Source organism: Hypomesus transpacificus, chromosome 17, assembly GCF_021917145.1.
Source record: "Hypomesus transpacificus isolate Combined female chromosome 17, fHypTra1, whole genome shotgun sequence".
Taxonomy (NCBI): Eukaryota; Metazoa; Chordata; class Actinopteri; order Osmeriformes; family Osmeridae; genus Hypomesus; species Hypomesus transpacificus.
This window is the reverse complement of record NC_061076.1, coordinates 6,727,346-6,746,336: the sequence shown is the minus strand read 5'-3', so window position 1 is coordinate 6,746,336 and position 18,991 is coordinate 6,727,346. Positions and strand designations below refer to the sequence as shown.

The 18,991-nt window shown below is 47.2% G+C and overlaps 1 protein-coding gene across 1 annotated transcript; it reads left to right on the top strand.

Moving 5' to 3' along the window:
- Positions 1-953: 953 nt before the first annotated feature.
- Positions 954-17,651, top strand: s1pr2 (sphingosine-1-phosphate receptor 2). Its single transcript, XM_047038172.1, has 2 exons — positions 954-1,533; positions 14,472-17,651. Exon 2 carries the CDS (start codon positions 14,548-14,550, stop codon positions 15,661-15,663), a length of 1,116 nt encoding a protein of 371 aa, XP_046894128.1. The 5' UTR covers positions 954-1,533; positions 14,472-14,547; the 3' UTR covers positions 15,664-17,651.
- The last annotated feature ends 1,340 nt before the right edge of the window (positions 17,652-18,991 follow it).

Genomic DNA, 18,991 nt, shown 5'->3' with positions numbered 1-18,991 from the left:
GTTTGTAGATGAAAAAAAAAAGAATGGAGGAAGTGGTTAGAATGTCAGTTTTGTCTTTCAGAACGTAAGAGCGAATGGAACAAAACTGAAACAAATGAGCAGTGATTTCACAGTTTCCCCCACTTATGAGTGAGATCCTCCTACACAGCATCTGTAAAGGTGGGAGGGTGGACAGATAAGTGGCCAGGGGGGGTGGGGGATTGCCACATCATGATCATGTCTCTCCTCACAGCTGCAGCTCTCTCCACAACTCTGTCACGCAGGCTGATATGAATCAGTGGGAGACATAACAGCAGTCATTCAGGAGACGTGCTTTGTACTGACCTGTCTCACCCAACACTTGCTTGTATGGGTATACGTGAGGAACTGAAAGGTAGTGTAGGTTACATGATGATGCTTATGATGCCATTCTGCATCATTGTCTTGAGGTTTGTACCTAATTCCACTACTTCACCTACCTTAGTAGACGTACAGTCATACTGCAATTCTTAAAAAATTCAATTTTAAGTCCATAAAAAATAGACTTTATTAAAAATCACACATACAAAAGTACACACTGTCAATTACACAAAACAGTGTCATCAAATACCTTAATGTATATTACTGATTCCATAACTGTAAGAATTTTAAATAAAGTTAGGTTTGAAAAATATGTAGGCTAAATGCTTGCAGTCAGAAGCAGCTACTTTTATCGGGTTGTGTCGTGATAACAGTGATATGTCCATGACAACCAAGACTGCTTTTAAAGCAGAGGTCAACAAGGGAATGGACCCCAGAGATATACCTTGGTCGAGTCACAACTCTCAATGGGAGACTTAAAGCACGGAAAGAGGAGAGGAAGTGAGGAGGTGGAACATAAAGGATGAAACATCTGGACTTAATTTGTATCTGAGAGAAAAATAGACTAAATACACGTGCCTGTTCCCTACACACTTTAGAGTCATTATTGAGTATAAATAAAAGTAAATGTGTAAATGTAATTTTTTCGCGTAGCCTAAACCTTTCATGTGTTGCCAGTGGAACCCGTACTATTTCTACAGTCGATACAGTAAACGAGTCCATGGTTTGTTATGCCATTAACCCAGAAGAAGCAGTGTGGGTGTATGTGTGTGAGCGCGCTCCTCCCTGACTTTCCCGTAGCCTATGGAGCTGTTGTTCTCCGAGTTAATGCAGGGACAGTCAGACGGACACGGAGAATAGAGCAACAAAAGAGAAAGTGTTAGCCTTAGCAAAAGTCTGAGGCATTTGTTTATATGCCCCTTTTCAACTAAAAACAACCAGGTTTCGTAAGAGTCGCAACATTTGGATTTTGAAAGAGAGGTTCCAGGAATGGATTCACCAGTTACTAAAACAGGACTGCCCAGTTGTCTGCGAAACTTCTAATAATTTCAAATTGTACTGATCGCCAGAAGAGCGCGCAGACGGGGTCAATTTCGTGAAAGGATTGGGAAACTACCCGCATGATAAAACTTTGTTGAAGCCACTGATAATACGGACTGCTGTTACGCTGAGCCGTTCGACATTGCACATGGGGTGAGTGATCAGGATATGTAACGTAAATTAAGTTAAGCCTATACAAATGATAGCTTTTGCAGCACCCATGACATCGCACGTGTCGCAATTTTCTTATATAAAAATGTGCCTATTTAATGTGTTACTCGCTCGCAACTGAATGTAAAATACAATTGTGGTAAGGGTAACCATTGGATTGAGTAGGGACAATTGGGATTGCCTACACGAGGTTTCCCAGATAAACTATCAACACGATCTAGTCATGATAGTCTCCACTACACAGTAGCATAACATGGCAAGAGAATCAACACACTATTGCTTAATGACATCAGAACTGATCTGTTAGACTGCTATTCAGCAAAATCCACTGATGCTGTTTTTTTTTTAACTCTTTTCTATTTGCTCAGTGACAGATGTTTGTGTCGCGGTAGTCAACGAATAACAGGAGTGTTAAATATTAGCAAAGAAACTGGCCACTGTTCACAGATTTACCGCTGCACAATCTTCATTGTGGTAGGATAGTGTGGAGGCACGCTGAACTCCCTGGCGTTTGCTCGCAGCGGGGCTTCACGTATTGTAGCCGTTGCAAGACCCGCTGCACCCCCTACAGTGTTGCCGAGGTTTGCTCATCCTTCATTGTATAGGCTGCATTGTGCTGAGAGGATGTATTAATAAGACAAAAGATCCCATTATACCATCTTGCCGAAGTGGATCAGTTTTCCACGATGGTCAATCGCGCGTTTGATAACAGTGACGCACCACACCTTCTAAATTAATCTGAAACATGTAGACCAAATGCATAATGTGTTAGTTTAGATTTGAAGTTACAATTTTGATAAATTGATATAACCATGGTTATTTTTCAATTGACTGAAACCTGCTAGCTGCACATTCACAGTTTTCTGTTTGAAGCCAGATGTCAACACCTACTACAGTTCTTTTGTTGTCTGTTAAACATTAGCTAAAATTACAGTGTTTGTCAGGTAACTGGTTATACTGTAACTGTGTGGTGAACTGGATCCGAATTAGCTGTGTTGAATGAAGGTCAAAGTTTAGTTTAGCTAGTGTGTGTTTTTATCATTTTGAATGGAATGACCTATTGTGTCATGCTGACAATGAAATTCATTGTGAATCGTGTCCCTGTGCTGAGAAAGATGAGCTTTACAAAAACACCGTACAGTCAGAAAGAGGTGTTGGCAATCTAGTCAAGCGACACCTTGTCTTAAGAGATTTCCCGAATCACAGTGAGATAAGCTGATAAGGAAGAGAAACTCATGTTTATTACCCAGATAAAGCCACCCATCCGTCATTCCCTCTCTTTCCCTTTCTCTCTTGGGGATAGTTGTTCTTCTCAGTGCGGAGCAACAAGACCCTCTCGAAAAGCTTGTGACAGCATTATCTCAAGCTTCAGCAGTGGCAATAAAATGAATGCTCAAATGCACTTGGGAGCCACAGGGTCTCAAACACCACATAGAGATGAGCAAACGTTTTCCCGTGATAACATCCTTTTAGAGAAGTCGGAGACGGGTCCAGAGCAGAGGAACATTAAGTGTTGAATGAAAGTGTTTTGTCAGCAGGTTCATTGTCAAGCTTGATGTTGTATCGAGAGATTGGTTTTGGGGTGTGGATGTGTATAGGTACTACTGGGGGGAGGGGGGGGGGGGGTTTGGGTTCTACAGCATACATTGATTGGCTCCCCCCGAATGCTGTGTTTGGACTGACTGGAGATGGAACCCGATGCGGGCAGCTTGCCGTCTGCGTTCTGCACCATGTGATGTCGCGGCTCATTACACCGGAACAAAACCCGCCACGCCGCCACCGCTGACCGCCGCTAGCCCTCCTCACACACTCTTTCACACACTCGCTCCGTCCCCGGGCCGAGAGACGGGGTCCTAGGGTGCCGTTAAAAGACATTACCAGCCTCAGAAAGCTGTGAGAAGAGCCCCTGGTCTGGCACACATGGTTCCGAGCTTAGCAGGCCTTATAGAGTCACTCTAAAAGCCATTATGTCAGACCACTGTGAGACTGGTTTAGTCCAGCAGAACATGACATCATGAGGTCGGGAGTCGTCTGGGCGCTGTTGCCCACCCAGTTCAGTGCTCCGTAGTCTAGTCCCTCTAAACGCCGCCCTGCGTCCTGGGGGTCACATCTGCAATGGGGACTCCTCTGAACAGAGACGGCAAGGAGTGCGTGAGAAGTGAAGTCGAATACGTCGGCGAATAAATAAACAGATGGAGGAGTAAACGCATGGATAAATAAATGAATGATCATTCTGTGGTGGGAACTGGACGTGTGGGATTCATGGGCTGGGTCATGTGGAGGTTGACGGATGGGATGTGTTTGGTGTGGGTGGGGCCATCCCTGAAGGACGCTCGGGTTTCAACATGGGCCTGGGAGAGGCCTGCTAAAAGGAAACAGTGAGACGGCTTTTCCTCAGGGAGACTCACTTCTTTTGTTGTCCACACACACAGTACTTGGTAGGCCATAGCTGAGGGCCGCTAGCTGTGAAAGATCAGAGGACCACGACAAAGAAAACTTCCCCAAAAGGTTTGGGCTTTTAGCTGGTTAACTCGAACCACTCCTAGGTGGCCACAGGTCAGTCCATTACATTCGGATAACAACAGCTAAGATCCTAGATCTTGGAATGTTGTGTCGACGTCTATGGAGTCATTGCGGGTTTGCCGCAGTGGTATTAATAGTTCTTCTCAGCGGTGCCGCAGCCATCTGAGCTGCTCAGGCTGATTTTAGCTGGAGCTCCCATTGGGTGTGGCGGGTCGGTGGAGCAAAATAAACGCCTTCTGTTGCTGCCGGAGTGCAAGTCACAACAGACAGCCGACAGCATGAAACGTATTGAAACAAGGCCAAGAGAAAAAGGGAGTGATCAGTGAAATACAGTCTGCAAACACACAAACGGGTATCCACAAAAAAACAAAACGAATCTGTCCTACCGACACTGAAGCAGTGTTAGGAATACTTAATAAATATTTACTTGAGTGGATTTTCTCTACAGAGTGACGGTTTTGCCTATTTTAGGAAAGGACTGTCTGTTATTGCCTCACAAAAATCCCCTAGCAGCTTGACAGAGTCTCATTACACCTTTTCCATTGACTTCCGCCATCTATTGGATCTCAAATGGTTAGACACTAATGCTTGTAGTGACAGGCCAGGATTTCCTGAAACATGATGGCAGGAACTTTGCTCAATAGATCCTGTCTTTGTAGTAATGCTATTTTGGCTTCAGTAGTATCATATTTTTGAAGCATTGGCCAGCCAAACTTTGTTCAAGTGTAAGGGAGTGTTTGTATAACAATTGGTTTTTGGACTTAAAAATCTCGCCTCCTTGGCACTTGGATGAGCCATCGTTCAAATGCAGTTCTGTGTTTGTGGCTTTTGGTTGCTATTGTGGCTTTGGAAGACGCAAGAAAACACTTTGCAAGCTGTACGTACGTATGCCGTTTTGTGGTGTGATTTATGAATAAGAGTTGATTGAGCTTCTCTTGCCGGCTGTAGCAGCATAGTTTATCCATGTGGTCATGTTGTGGTTCCCTGAAGTCTGGTCAGTCGCAGCGGTCAGGTCGCAGGGATGTTGGAGCAGGTACACATTTAGAAACGGAGGGTTTTCGGAGCCCCTTCCAACTCCTCCTTTTCTGGCATCCTTTGTTATCCTGTCTAGCTTTGTTTGTGCAGCTGGAGAGAAGCCTTACTTCACCCCCCCCCACACAAAAGAGGGGAGGTTAAAGGAGGGAGTTGAGGCCTTAGAGCCAGTCCTCAGTGATTACTCTGTCTAGAAGGAAGGAGCTTAGGCTGAAGAGCGGCGTTGAACCAGCTTAGTGACTCGGAGGTAAAACGTTGGTCTCGGCTAAAGAATACTTTCTTAGAAAGAAGACGGATGAGGTGTCGACATGACCTACATTGTGCGACGTAGCTGTTAGGTTGTTTACCCTGCAATGAAGTGAAGTTGACCTGTCCCATTAGCAGTAAACCAAACACACCCTACACACACCCTATGGGAGTTAGCATAGCTCATGAAGGTTTGGAGATGGTGTCTGTCCTAATTGACAATTGGTAAGACACTGTGTCCACATTTCTCTTAAAGAGTCAGGGTCAAAGGTACAGTATCAGTTGCATGACGTCACGTGACACTCCCACAGTGTGTTAGCATCCGACCATGTCACAATTCACAATGCACACCATTACGTCATTGTACTCTTTCGCAACCATTTTATTCAAAATGGTCACGTATAGTTTGTAATAAATGGATCCAGCTGTGATCAAACTTCAATGTATTTTTGTTGCAAATTTCATACTGTCAGGCATACACAGGATCTCATTACAGAAAGCTCTACTGTATTTCATACAAAGACTGTACGCGCATCCTGTAAACTGTAAAGGATATACTGTAACAAGGCTGTAAAATGGTCGCAACATTTCCCAGAACCCCAAAACTCTGAGCAGTATGGAAAGAAGCCCAACAGTGTTCACTCTCCTTCTCCCCCTAAATGTTATCTACTTTTCAGTTTACGGTGAAGTTATGGAACATCGGCCATCACCAGTACCATGCTGCGTTCAATCGAACTGCATCCAGCCAGATCATTTCTTTCCTTTGTTTTGTTTTTGTACAGGACCTCAGTGTAAGATGGAGGGTGTTTATTCTGCATGTCATCTGAGTGTCCCAGAGAATTTCCCCACTGCTTTGGTTCCCTGTAGGTTGGCCCCTGTTGATGGTGTTCTGTGTTCTTTTGCCCCCCCCTCTGCTCTCCTGTACCACCCATCTTCCCATGGTTGGGGCATTCCATGACTCACACGCGGGCACGCACGCACAAACGTTGCTAATTTCTGGGAAGTCACTCGCATACACCCCCCCCCCCCCCCTACACACACACACACACACACACACACACACTCACACACATCGATAGACACAGCAATGGGCTTTATCATGCATGCATGACAACATCCGAGCGCATGAGAGTGGACCCTCATCTGTAATGTGCATATTCACAGAAACGCGCACACACACGCATGCCAGTGTGCGCTCATGTTAACGTATTGTTCCTGCAAGATCAATTTCTCTCCTCTCTTGCCCTCACGTGAGCCTAGGTGGAGTCCCAAGGTCTAGAGGGACGAGGCAGAACAGGAGAAGGGAGCCGGGACAATGACTAGGTGAATGTGCATTCAAGGCCATTCATTACAGGGATACCTGACTGTGTAGACAACAACACGGTAAGGTGTGAGAATAGCAGGCCCTGCTGAAACCTGAGGCGAGCCCCGTCTCTTTAGGCTCCAATGCAGACCCGACCCCAATAGAAGCACACATTCTTCCAGTATTCGGATCTAAACCAGCCAGGTCTGATCCAGCAAACCTCTGTGCCCTCCGCCCCCCCCCTCCTCCCCCTGTTTCTCACCACGTGTCTGCATACATCTTTTTCCATCCAGGAAGTGTTTCAGACAGGCCTAAATATCCCCCCCCACCCCCGGTTGGTTCTGCAGTGCACCACAGCTCAGACACACTGTATGGAACACCAGTGTTTCCCACACATAGACTAATTTGTGGCGGTGCGCCACAGAATCAACACCGGCCGCCACACATTGCGTTTCGTAAACATTTTTTTTTTTCGCTATTTAGGTAAAAACACGCAGCGTATTCGTTCAGCTGCATTTCCTTTCCCTGCTCTCCCTCCGTCTCTTTCACGCACGCGTCTTTCTCACATACACACACAGTCACTACGTCAGCACACGTTAGCAACGATGCATACGCCGTTCTAGTGAGACCGACAGCTACATCAGCGAGCCTTCAGCATTAGTGCCGTAGCTAAAGGTCTAGGAAAGTTGAGGCTACTTTTCGCTAGGTACCGACGGACATGTCTTAATCGAAGGTTCCCCTTCGTTGTTTTGGTGAGAAGTTTCAAGAGCTAGCTACTTACCCGGCGTCATGGAGCCGACCAGTTAAATAGTTATTTAGCACCCTGTATGCAGCGTCGCTACCTGCATATGCAGAAATTATTTGTTTGTTGTTGTTGATTGATTTTGTGAATTATTTCGACCCCCCCCCCGGTCTGACATGAAACAACACCCCCCCCCCCCCCCGCCACATATAGCTTTCTAATCTGTGGGAAACACTGGAACACACTTCACAGGTGGATGTTTCTCACTCGTTTCTCAGAAAGGTGTTATTTTTGATTCGACCGCCTAACCACTTGTCAGTTTGCAAGAGCTCCTTCAGCTGTAGGCTACGTTCTACAGATCACGTTGTGCATGAATCTGACTGTAGACAACTAGCTTCAGGCCGTGCAGCAATGACACCTGACTTTGCCTTAAAAGCAGCTCTAAATACATACTTCCTGATGTGCTTTTTAATCACCTCTTTGTAGCCTCTTCTATAGGTCTCTGTGGTACGTTTGAGCGTACGAGAAGAAGACTGGGTTGGGGACATGGATATTCTGTCTGCAAATCAGCCCGGGTGATGAAAGGCAGACATGCACAGTTTTACATCGTAATACGATGAATAATTAGGGATAACTATGTGGCGGGGGATGACAGGGACGGTCCGAGGGTGAATGTATTCCAGTAATTGCCTCAAAGGCGCCCACCGCTCCGCGAGCGTGCCCCCCTGTGGGGCAGATTGGGGGGGCTGTCGATCACGGGGGTGACTGCACGACACCCCACTCGACGGGGCTCTTTGTTCCCGACTGCTCCCGCTCTCAGTGGCGGGTCACCAGCAGCACGTAAACGGCTGCCGCGAACAAACCATGACACGAGTCCCAGACAGGGAGAGAGATAGAGAGTTGGGAGATGCGATGAGGGTGAAGTGCATCTACTGAGCGTCGCTCCGCCAGTGTGATTGAACTGTGCTTGCGGACGAGACCCCCAGAAGAGGCTGTGCTCAAACTGTCACGAGTCTGATGAGGGGAAAGTTAATCCCCAATTACATGATAAGAGAGACGCTTGTAATACCAGGCAGCTTCAACACGATTATAATGAATTCCCAAGAATGAGGCTGTTTTGGAATTACCATAATAACGGACCTGGGATAAGGAAGGCATATGTTTTCATTGGAGTTGCAAGCATGGCCTGCTATCTTACGAAAACACCCTTTCTGTGAGCAGAAGACAAATGGCTCAAGTCTGATCTTATCTGATGAATAACTGGTTTTCTTCCTCTTTAATTTATCTCTCTGTGTCACTGATAAGATACCATCATCAAAGGGATGCATTATTATAACCGTCTTAAAATAATGACTTTACAAATATTTAATATACAGTATAACTGAATCGAACAGCTTGGTTAAGCTAAGCGACGGTGAATAGTGTTTGTCTGAGACATGGTTTGGCAAGTTTACACAAAGCAACAAAGAAATTTTTCAGCTGTGTTTTTTTTCTTCTTTTTCCACTGTGCAGCTCCCCCTGTGGAATTCCTCTCAGAGCTCAAAACTGTGAGATATCGCAGGCCTCCATCTCGTATCTCGAGTCTGTTCCGCCTATCGACAGTACAAGTCACAGAATGACACAAAAACAACCTCTCTTCCTCCTCAGTCTTCCTCCTCAGTCTTTCTCTCTCTCTCTCTTTTTCTCTCACTCTCTCAAACTCGTTTTCTACTCTCTGTCCACCACCCCCGGTGAACATTTAGCTGTTCTAGAATGCTCCACAATCTCTCATCTCCTGGCCATGCTTTACGCCTCCGCACTCTGCCCATGCACTGGTGTTTTCTCCTCAATGTAACAGCCAGCCCTCTGATATGGTGTTTCAGAAATCAAATCACACTTGCGTAGCCCTTGTATTTCCTAGCTGCCTGGAGAATTGATTTCTTTCATTTGTTGAAAAGAGGAACTGAGTTCCCGGGGATCTGTAATGTTACATCCATGCACAGACAGACAGTGGTCTGCAGATTAAGAAAAAAATAGAAGAAGAAAAAAATGTTTTTGTGTTTGTCTGTAAAGAATATAGACAAGGGTGTGGGGAGGAAGGGCAGGCGACCAGCAATGAGAAGTGACTAGTGTCCTCTCTCACTGCAGTCATACTCCAGTTGTAATTTGTTATTTTGGTGTTGGCTGTAGCTGTTTGTTGATCCCCTGGGTCTCTTGGCCAGCTGTGTTATCAGCGTGCCTGTCGGCACTGAAGCGTGAAGGACAGATAAGAGCTCAGAAGAGGACGAGGGACGGTAGCCCTCCTCTGACGGCTGCCTATCTCCCCAGAAACACCAGCTTCATCTGAGACCGCATGGCCCAGAATCCCCCTGAGGGTCAAAGAGCCCTTACAGGGGGCTTACGCGTGTCTCACAAGAGAGATCAATCCCACGTCGTCCATGGATACTAGTCTGCAGTCAACGAGCCTAGTACTTCCCATGAACCATTGACGGTATAGACCCCTACAAACCCATCGACAGCACCGTGCCCAAGGTCGTGTTCAGTACGTGGATGCAACCACAATCCTGTTCACATCCCGACCTTGCTCTGGGCTCTTTGAGCCACACCCCGGTGTAACCCCCCCCGAGTCTAGCTACTGCCACTGCAGTTCTGGGAACTTGGAACACTCCTGCCTGAGCTTGGAGAACTGTCTGTTTTCGATCAATGCTGCTGCCGGGCCAGTGTGAAATGAGTCCATGACCAGAGTCCGGGGGCATTAGGGAGGGGCTCACAGCCACCCTGCTGCCACCTGCTATAGCACCAGCGAGGACAGGCTAGAGGCGTGTGGCTAACTGCTCGCTGTGTTCCAGTCGAGCCTGCCCTGACGTGCCCATGTGTGTAATGACTCGTGAGGAGGGAGACTCATCAAACTGCTGGTTGTGCAGCGGATGACGAAGGCTGAGGAGAGTTGGGGAAGGAGGTGTCTGTGTGTCATGACGAGAGGGGGGGGGGGGGGGGGGAAGAAAGGTTAAAGGTGTGAGTTCCCTCTAAACATCTAGAGTTGTGGTGAAACATAGGGGATATTAGAACCTGTCTGCGGTCTTCAACCTGATTGTGGTTAGGGTCGTATGTGGTTTGCATGTTTTCATTCCACACACAGATGCTTTCTTCATAGAAGAAAAAGGGCTCTAAAAATAAGCACATGTCAAAAGAACTGGTAGCCTGGAAGGTTGCTAAATGTATAACTGACATCTATAACTCACAGCTTTGTTACTGGTTTTCCTTCCTCTTTGTCAACGGATTATTACACCATCTCTCAGCTCCTAGCTAGTGCTGCTCACAGTGAATATGCCCCAGTCGTGAAAACCGACAGCCAGGGACTGTTGGGGGGTGGGGGAGGGGCAGGGTGGCTAAGGTGTGGCGCCAAACCCACGACAGCTCTATGAATGCTCTCAGAACTCGCCCACAATGCCATTAGGGCCGATAATGGAAGAGGAGGCATCCAGTAAGAGCATTGAAGATACCCCGCCCCGGAACGGTAAAGGCCTCAGAGAGATTAGGAGTGAAACCTTGACTGCTGCAGAAAATGTCTGTTGCCAATACGACAGCTTTAGTGCGACAGACAGTGTGATCGACAGATGGCGGGAGCAGTGCGTCTGGGCGACGGAAAGAGCAGATAATGACTCTTTACTAAGCAAACAGCTCAGAGATAAGATGGAAATGCTGCTTTGCACTGTCACCTCAGACAAGGTTAATCAACTTAGGCATGCACTTATGGGTGTTGAACAGAGCATCCATGCAAATGTGCAGCGCTCAGACAGTGCCATACAGTATGTGAGGCTCTCAGGAGAAAGTGGAGCCAGATTGGCGTGCTGCCTGATGATGGCTTGGCTAGCAGGTGCGTAATGGCACTGTTGCTGGGGTACCTCGGAGCAGACGTGCTGCTAATTGGGGCTTATCAGGTGCTGGGGGGAAAGCCAAACAACACCTGGGGCCTTTTGTGCAGCCGTCAGTCACGGCTGGACGGGGGGAACTTTGCCTCATGGGATTAGCGACCAAAGATCATGTTGCAGCGCCTTCGTAGGATTCTGTCTGAATATTCACCTGTGGAAGGAGGTGCACTGCCCTTGCAACTGCACATTATTTGCGAGGAGAGGACGGGTGGAAGTTGAAAACCCCGAACGGGCTGCTGTGGTTGGAGATAGCATCTTTCGCAGCCCTTTCATCCACCATTCTCGCGTGTACGACATGAGGACAAGCGCTCTCGAAAGTAGAACATGTAACGCTGGACGGAGATGAGAAGCGACAGGCAGACAGATATTTCCTGTCTCCCACCCCCCCACCCCACACACACACACACACACATTTTTTTTTAAACTTCTGACTTGTTTCATAAGTGCAGAATGTTGGTTTCCTCTTGCCTTAATATAGCTCTGGCCAAAAGTACAGATTCTGCAAACTGGTCATGGTATGGTTTGACTGTTGCTTGTGCTAAGACGGTGTGGTAATCCAGTGGATTTCTCATTGCTCGTCTGGCAGTCTAGATCATGGTCATAGCCCCTCTCTTTTTGTTTTTGTTGTGGAGGGTCACCAGTATGCTACACACACACACACAGCCTGCTGTAGACACCGGCTCCCCTCACACAGCTAGAGCGCCTGGTTCCGCAGCGGCCTAACACAGCCCACACACACTCCGTGGGAATCTGTCTCTGTTCCGTGTGTGAGAGGCTCGGCGTGTCGGGGGACGGGGGGACGGGGGGGGGACCGCTCGGCGCTGACAGGACGCCGCGTCCTTTTCATCGTGTCTCATTGTCTCAGGTAGGAAGGGGGGGGAGGGAGGGAGGACAGGTGGTGTGACTGTGCGCTCATTTTTGGCACACGGTTCCTGTGTTATGTCTACAGCCTTGGGATTATGACGTGTGTGTGTGTGTGTGTAGAGTCTGCTCTACTGTCTGCCAGTCGTGTCAAAAGCGTCAGGCTGCTAGGAGCAGGGCCGGGTCGGGGATGACAAAGCGCTGTGGCCGAACCAGCCCGTCAGGTTTCACACGCTGTCAGATTCCTCGGTGACAGACGCCATGGTCTCCGCGGTGACAGGGGGCCTTAAGATGCCAAACACATGAACAAAAGCACAAGAAAAACAACATGTTTAAAACAGCAGATACATGAAGAAGAAGAGGGAAGGAAACTGAGATGGACCAACCACACGCTGTCTCTCTTTGTCTCTGGGCAGACTGATGAATGGAGTCTGCGGCTGAGCCCTATTAGATTAGGGTGATCCCACAATAACAATATAATGATCTGTAATGTAACCTAATTTGATTACTCAATGTGACTGGCAAGCATGCCCAGTCTCAAAACCCCTTATTTCTGTCATTTTATGAACAGACAGGATATATGTATATAGCGTTTTTGAAAAGATAGTCATGTTTAATCCTGCCATAATCCAGTTGCAGTAGCATACTGGAAGACTGTTCAACCAGTGATCCGACAATGGCTATAATAAGGAGAGAGGGCAGTGCTCTCCACTCTGAACAAGCTATTGTTCTTTGTTCCTGCGAGGAAACGGTACGCTGGTTATTATTGGCAATGTGAACGAGCTGGGTGTTGAATCTGTCTATATGCAGCTGGACTGTGGTGGTGCTAAAAGTGTTAAGAGCAAGTCTTTTGGGTGTGTGTGTAAATGCATTGCAAACGTCCCAAGACTGGGCACATGCTGGTGTGTGTGTGTGAGAGAGACAGAGAGAGAGAGAGTGGGGGGGGGAGAGTGAGAGAGGGGAGGTGCGTGTGCGTGTGCGTCAAAGAGATGTCTCAGATTCCTGCCTTTGTGTCCAGATGCCGTTCCACATGGGCGCTCTCTCGCTCCCAGTCCCTCGCGGTCTCACCAGGATTTAGAGTCACAGACAGCAGCTCCCAGGCCCAGTTTGCACTACAGAGGTGGGCAGGGCAGCAGCCAGCCAGGGGAGGGGAGAGGGATGGTGGAAGTGCAGGGCAACAGCCAGCCAGGGGAGAGGAGAGGGATGGTGGAAGTGCAAGGCAACAGCCAGCCAGGAGAGAGGAGAGGGATGGTGGAAGTGCAGGGCAACAGCCAGCCAGGAGAGGAGAGGGTGAGGCAGATGCATCAGTGTTGGGTTACGTTCAGAGCTGGGCCCCAGAGGGATCCCATTACCTTCACTATGGTTAATACACCAACACAAGCCCTAATTCGATTTCCAGATCCTCTTTCCTTTGTTTAGGCAAGTATGCATTAGTGTTCAATGCTGTGGCTGCAACGTCAAGGAACGTACACACACACAAACGATTGGATTACAGATTCCGTATGGGCCCCATCCACGTTTTCTTTTTTTCACGAGCTGTGAGTTCAAGAAGCGTCCATCCTCTCCTGTCGGTATTGACCCAGAGCAGGTTTGGGACTCTGCCGTCCGGCGGGCTGAAATGGAGAGGCGTGGCTCGTGTACTGAGGTAGAGGTAGCTCACCGGAGTGGAACGCTGCCTCACACAACAATGGCGTGCTACATCGAGAGCGTTGACAGCGGAGTGCTTGGACAGGGTTAGCGGAATGTCGCCCCGGTGGACTGAGACCTGCTCGCTGGCTGAGCCCTAGCACTCCAGACTGACAGGGCATCACTTGCTCTAGCGACGAGTGACGATCCCAGCCAGTTGAACGTTGATGTCTTTCTTACATCGGAGAGATACACAGTATAATGTTTGCCTCTGTGTGTCAGTGTTAAGGATTACGTATCGCTGTAGTCTGTTAGTGGAGTCGCTGACGGTATCGGTTGCCATTCCATTCTACTTGTACAACAGCTCCGACTGTCTTGACTGGGTGGTTTGTTTAGCCGGGGCGGCAGTGTAGAAACACTGGACGCTGTCATCACAGCATTGCTCTCACAGTCACATGTTCTTTATGTTTTTGTTGTGTAATCTCTGGCCCTTTTATTACTAAAAACTAGCAAGCATCTGGTCATTTTGAAGGAGGCCGCCGTAAATTAAAGTGACAAAAGATCGACTCAACTGATTCAGCTGTTTCGTAAATCTGACCCAGATTCGAATCGATCATTTCACAATAGCTGACACAAACTCTCGCTCTCTCTCTCTCTCCCTCATCTCTCTGTGCAGGTGACCCAGAAAGGCTTCCTGGGCCTCTGAGACGTGACCTTCGGCCCAGACACGCCGCCTCCCTCCCGCCGTGTGAATGACTCTTTGTCGAAAGGCCGCCGTGCTCTGTCACCCTGTCGCCATGAAGAGCAAGTATTCCCAGTACTACAACAGAACCCTGATCCACGACTACTATGCCTTCGCCAAGGACATGACCCCTAAGGAGCTGGACGAAATGACCCGGGACAAGCCGGCGCTCCCCACTATCAACGTCGTCATCGTGGTGCTCTGCAGCATCATCATCCTGGAGAACCTGCTGGTACTCATCGCGGTCTTCCGGAACAAGAAGTTCCACTCCGCCATGTTCTTCTTCATCGGCAACCTGGCCTTCTCCGACCTTCTGGCAGGTTCCGCCTACATAGCCAATATCTTCCTCTCGGGCCGAAGGACTTTTGAGTTAGTGCCAGTGCAGTGGTTCATCAGAGAAGGCACGGCTTTCATTGCCCTGGCGGCCTCCGTCTTCAGCCTGCTGGCCATTGCCATAGAGCGCTACATTGCCATCACCAAGGTGAAGGTGTACGGCTCCAACAAGACCTGCCGCATGTTCCTGCTGATCGGAGCCTGCTGGGTCACCTCCATCCTGCTCGGTGGGCTTCCTATCATCGGCTGGAACTGCATCGACGACATGTCCCTGTGCTCCGCCGTGCTGCCCCTCTACTCCAAGAAGTACATCTTGTTCGTGGTGACCATCTTCAGCATCATCCTCCTCTCCATCGTCATCCTCTACGTGCGCATCTACCTGATCGTGCGCTCCAGTCACCAGGAGGCCACCAACTCCCCCGCCTACGCCCTGCTGAAGACGGTCACCATCGTGCTGGGGGTCTTCATCGTGTTCTGGCTGCCCGCCTTCACCATCCTCCTCCTGGACACCTCCTGCAGGATGAACTCGTGCCCGGTCCTGTCCAAGGCCAACTACTTCTTTGGCTTTGCCACTCTGAACTCGGCGCTGAACCCCGTGATCTACACCCTCCGCAGTAAGGACATGAGGAAGGAGTTCCTGCGCGTGCTGTGCTGCTGGGGCCTGCTGCAGAGCGGGCGCCCCACCGATCGCTGCCTGGTCCCCCTGAAGAGTTCCAGCTCGCTGGAGCACTGCACCAACAAGCACGAACACCAGTCCACTCCCATCATGCAGGACTGCACCACCTGTGTCTGACACGACGTTCACATCTGTCTGAATGTATGGGCGATGTGTGTGTGTGTGCGAGAGAGAGAGTGAGCTAGCAGGAGAACAAGATGGTGTGTGTGTGTGTGTGGTGGATCATGGAGGAGAGTTGTGTGCAGGTGTAGAGACTTAAAAGGATGAAAGCGCACCTGGGAACCCTCTGAACGCAGGGACACAACAACGGTCTGTTCAGAGACTGGTTACAATGAATCCCTTCTCTCATTACAATCATTTCAGTGTGAACTCACATTATATTGATTCACCCACGTAAGAGCGTGACAAAACAATCATCCTGGAGTGAATCTGCTTGATTCCATGAATTTACAATCGCAGAGAATGTTCAGAAATGTGAAAAAAAAGAAAAAAAGGTTTTAAATGTGTGGCTAGTCTCAGCAATCACAGTCATTGATGGAGATGGTTCTTATTGTACTTAGCAGCTTGTTTTCGGGTATGCAGACTTCTATTGAAAGCCAAATACACAACACCAAATACATACTTTAACATCAATGTTTTTAAGCTTTCAAAAATTGCACTTTGTGGACATGTAAGCATTGTGCAATTGTTTATTTCTGTTGGCTGTTCCAGGATTGAACCACGTTATTTTCTCAGAGGAAAAGAGGCCTTTACATCCAGTATTGAGGCCTATTAGACAGGAAGCCTAGGCTTGTTCTAGTAAGCACTTCACTCCACATCGGCCAACCCCCATGAGTTAACCCCTTAAACAGGGCTATATAGTCTCTATATAAACATGCATACAACCCTTTGATTAACTGCAAAAAGTACTCTGCTTGCATATTATTGCATGAAATTCTAACTCATTTGTAAAAATAAATACTGTGTATATTACTGGTATATTACAGTCCGAGCTTCCTCATTAACATTCTTACCCCTCCCTCTTTGCCCTTGTAATCTGTCCCTCTCGCTTTTACTGTTGTCTTTTGTAACTTAACAGTTTCCTAAGAGGAAGGCCCAATCTGGAAGCAAATTTCCTGAAGTGAGTTAGGACTGATACATTTCACTTAATGACAGCTGTCCAGCAGCTCTCAACTCGGAGGGACTGTTGTCTTGACAACGTTGTTGCATCACAGCTGCATTGTGGAGTGTGTACCTGTGCCTTCCTCCTGGGGACTGAGGCTGAATGTAAGTATGAAGTGTTTGGGGCAGCAGCTCCATTGTTGACAGTATTATTGATCATTGCCTATTGTGCATTGATAATCTATTGACGTGCAGAGAGTGGGATAAACAGGGTAGGTCACTCTCACTGTGAAGTCTTAAAAAGCACATTACCAAAAAGAATCCCGTTTTAATTGTCAAATAGTTCAGTCAAACATAGGACGCAATGAGATCTGTCCAGAGTAAACATGTCTTAGTCTTCTCAAAAATCCTTCTCTTCCCAAAATCGAGAGCACTCCGGTTTCCGAGTGGGCTCCAAGGCTATGTGGGAGGTCGACCACCACTTCATCCTCTGTAGGACTACAAATCTCTCAACTTATTTTAGCCACAGGATGTCCTGTTGTTCATTGACGGTTCCTGTTGTTTGACGTCGTCACACACACCTTTGACACGCTTCATGTTTCAGTGCAGGTTTGATGCCATCCAGACATCAACCTTCATTTGGTAGGAGTAGTAAAAGCACTTTGGCAGCTTACATAATATCTGCTCTCGCCCATTTTTTTTTTTTTGAAGACCGATGTGTTTAAGTTGGTTAAATCTTACCTATCACTTCACTTCAGCATTGTTGCCTAACCCTGTCTGTTTTTTTTTTATGATATATGATTTACTATGTATGTAAGTATGTATGTATGTATCTATGTACAGTATGTATGAACTCTGTTATTGTATGGAATGTCTTGTGTGCAATAGCCTTTGTGTCCATTAGCACGCTGCCTGTTAATTTGGTACAATCTTAAACACTAATAGAGGTACATAAACAATTTGTTAATTGCATTCCCTTTTTTATAAAATAAATGAAATATCAAAAGAAACGATCATGGATTTTAATTGAGTGAATGTGAACTTGTGCAAGTAAGAAATTATTTAAATTATTGGGGTATTTGAGACTTAAGGGTCACTCAATAACGTTTTGCTTCATGTTGACATAGGCCATGTTATTTAGCAAGGATATTCATTTGGCCTTAGATCTGTCTAATGTGCCACATGCAAATGGTAACCCAGACATGCTCAAACAAAGTGAGCGAAAAGCACGTTTCAACATGAAAAGCATATAATGCAAATCTTACTTGGTTTATCTTATTTTTAACTCCTGGGAGACACGAAAGAAGGTTGTAATGAATGGGGTATGTAAAGGGCAAGGTGGCAGAAAGTGGGGTGTGGTAGATTCTTCTTCAAGCAGATACATGAAGACTGGCCACAGGAGAGGTTCTTGGCTCAGAGGCAGACTCGGGGCCGGGGGAGAGGCTGACAGTGTGGCCTTGGGAGTGAGTCTGGCCTGGTTGCTGTCCAGAATGACGTCCAGAATTCCTGGGTGGGAACATTGGCTGCATCAGCCTCAGGGGGCTGTGCTGCTGGAACCACAGCCTGTCTTTCCAGTGCCTGGAAGGATATGACATCAGGCTTTGAAACCTGTCAGTGAAGTACACTAAAACTTCTACAGCACAATATTGCGTGAATAGTCAATTATTATGAAACTAGAAAAGCTGGCTATATTGAACACATGCTACTTCTCACTCGGAGAAACAGAAAATACATGGTGGAAGTAAACAGACTGCTTGCTAAAAACTCATTTTGTTATATTTGTTTAATTTTCCACACATTTGAAGTAATTCATACTCTCTGCCAGTCAACAATTTTAAGTATTGTCCTGCCATCTTGTGGTTAAACCAGCCTTCAGCGCCTTAATTGTGGTTGGTGTGTAACATAACAACTCAAATGTAGCCAATTGTTATGCCAAGCTAACAAAAAATCTATGGACTTGAATAAAAACAGAATGGGATTTTATTGCTGTAGTGTAGCCCTTCATCAAAATCAAAACAGGTTAAAATTCTTCCGAGGCGGCCCAGTCCCTTGAAAACGAATTCTGCTATTTGTAAATAGGCAGTCAACAAACAGCGCAAGATAAATTGAACATTGCTGCCATCTTCTGATTTATTATTTTGGGGTCAGTATTCCATCCCTCAATGAAAATACTCCATATATTAGCATATTATCAATAGTGTAACACATTTCTACTAAAAGGCTTCTACGTGAATATAATGAATAGGCTATTTAAATTTGATTGCAACTGTTACTGTTCAATAGCCTAAATTAGTCTTCATTTTTGTGAAGCCGGTGCTGTTAAATTAATAATTGAAAATTGTCA

Excerpts from the sequence above, each read along its gene's own strand:
- s1pr2 (XM_047038172.1), top strand. The coding sequence starts at position 14,548 with ATGACTCTTTGTCGAAAGGCCGCCGTGCTCTGTCACCCTGTCGCCATG.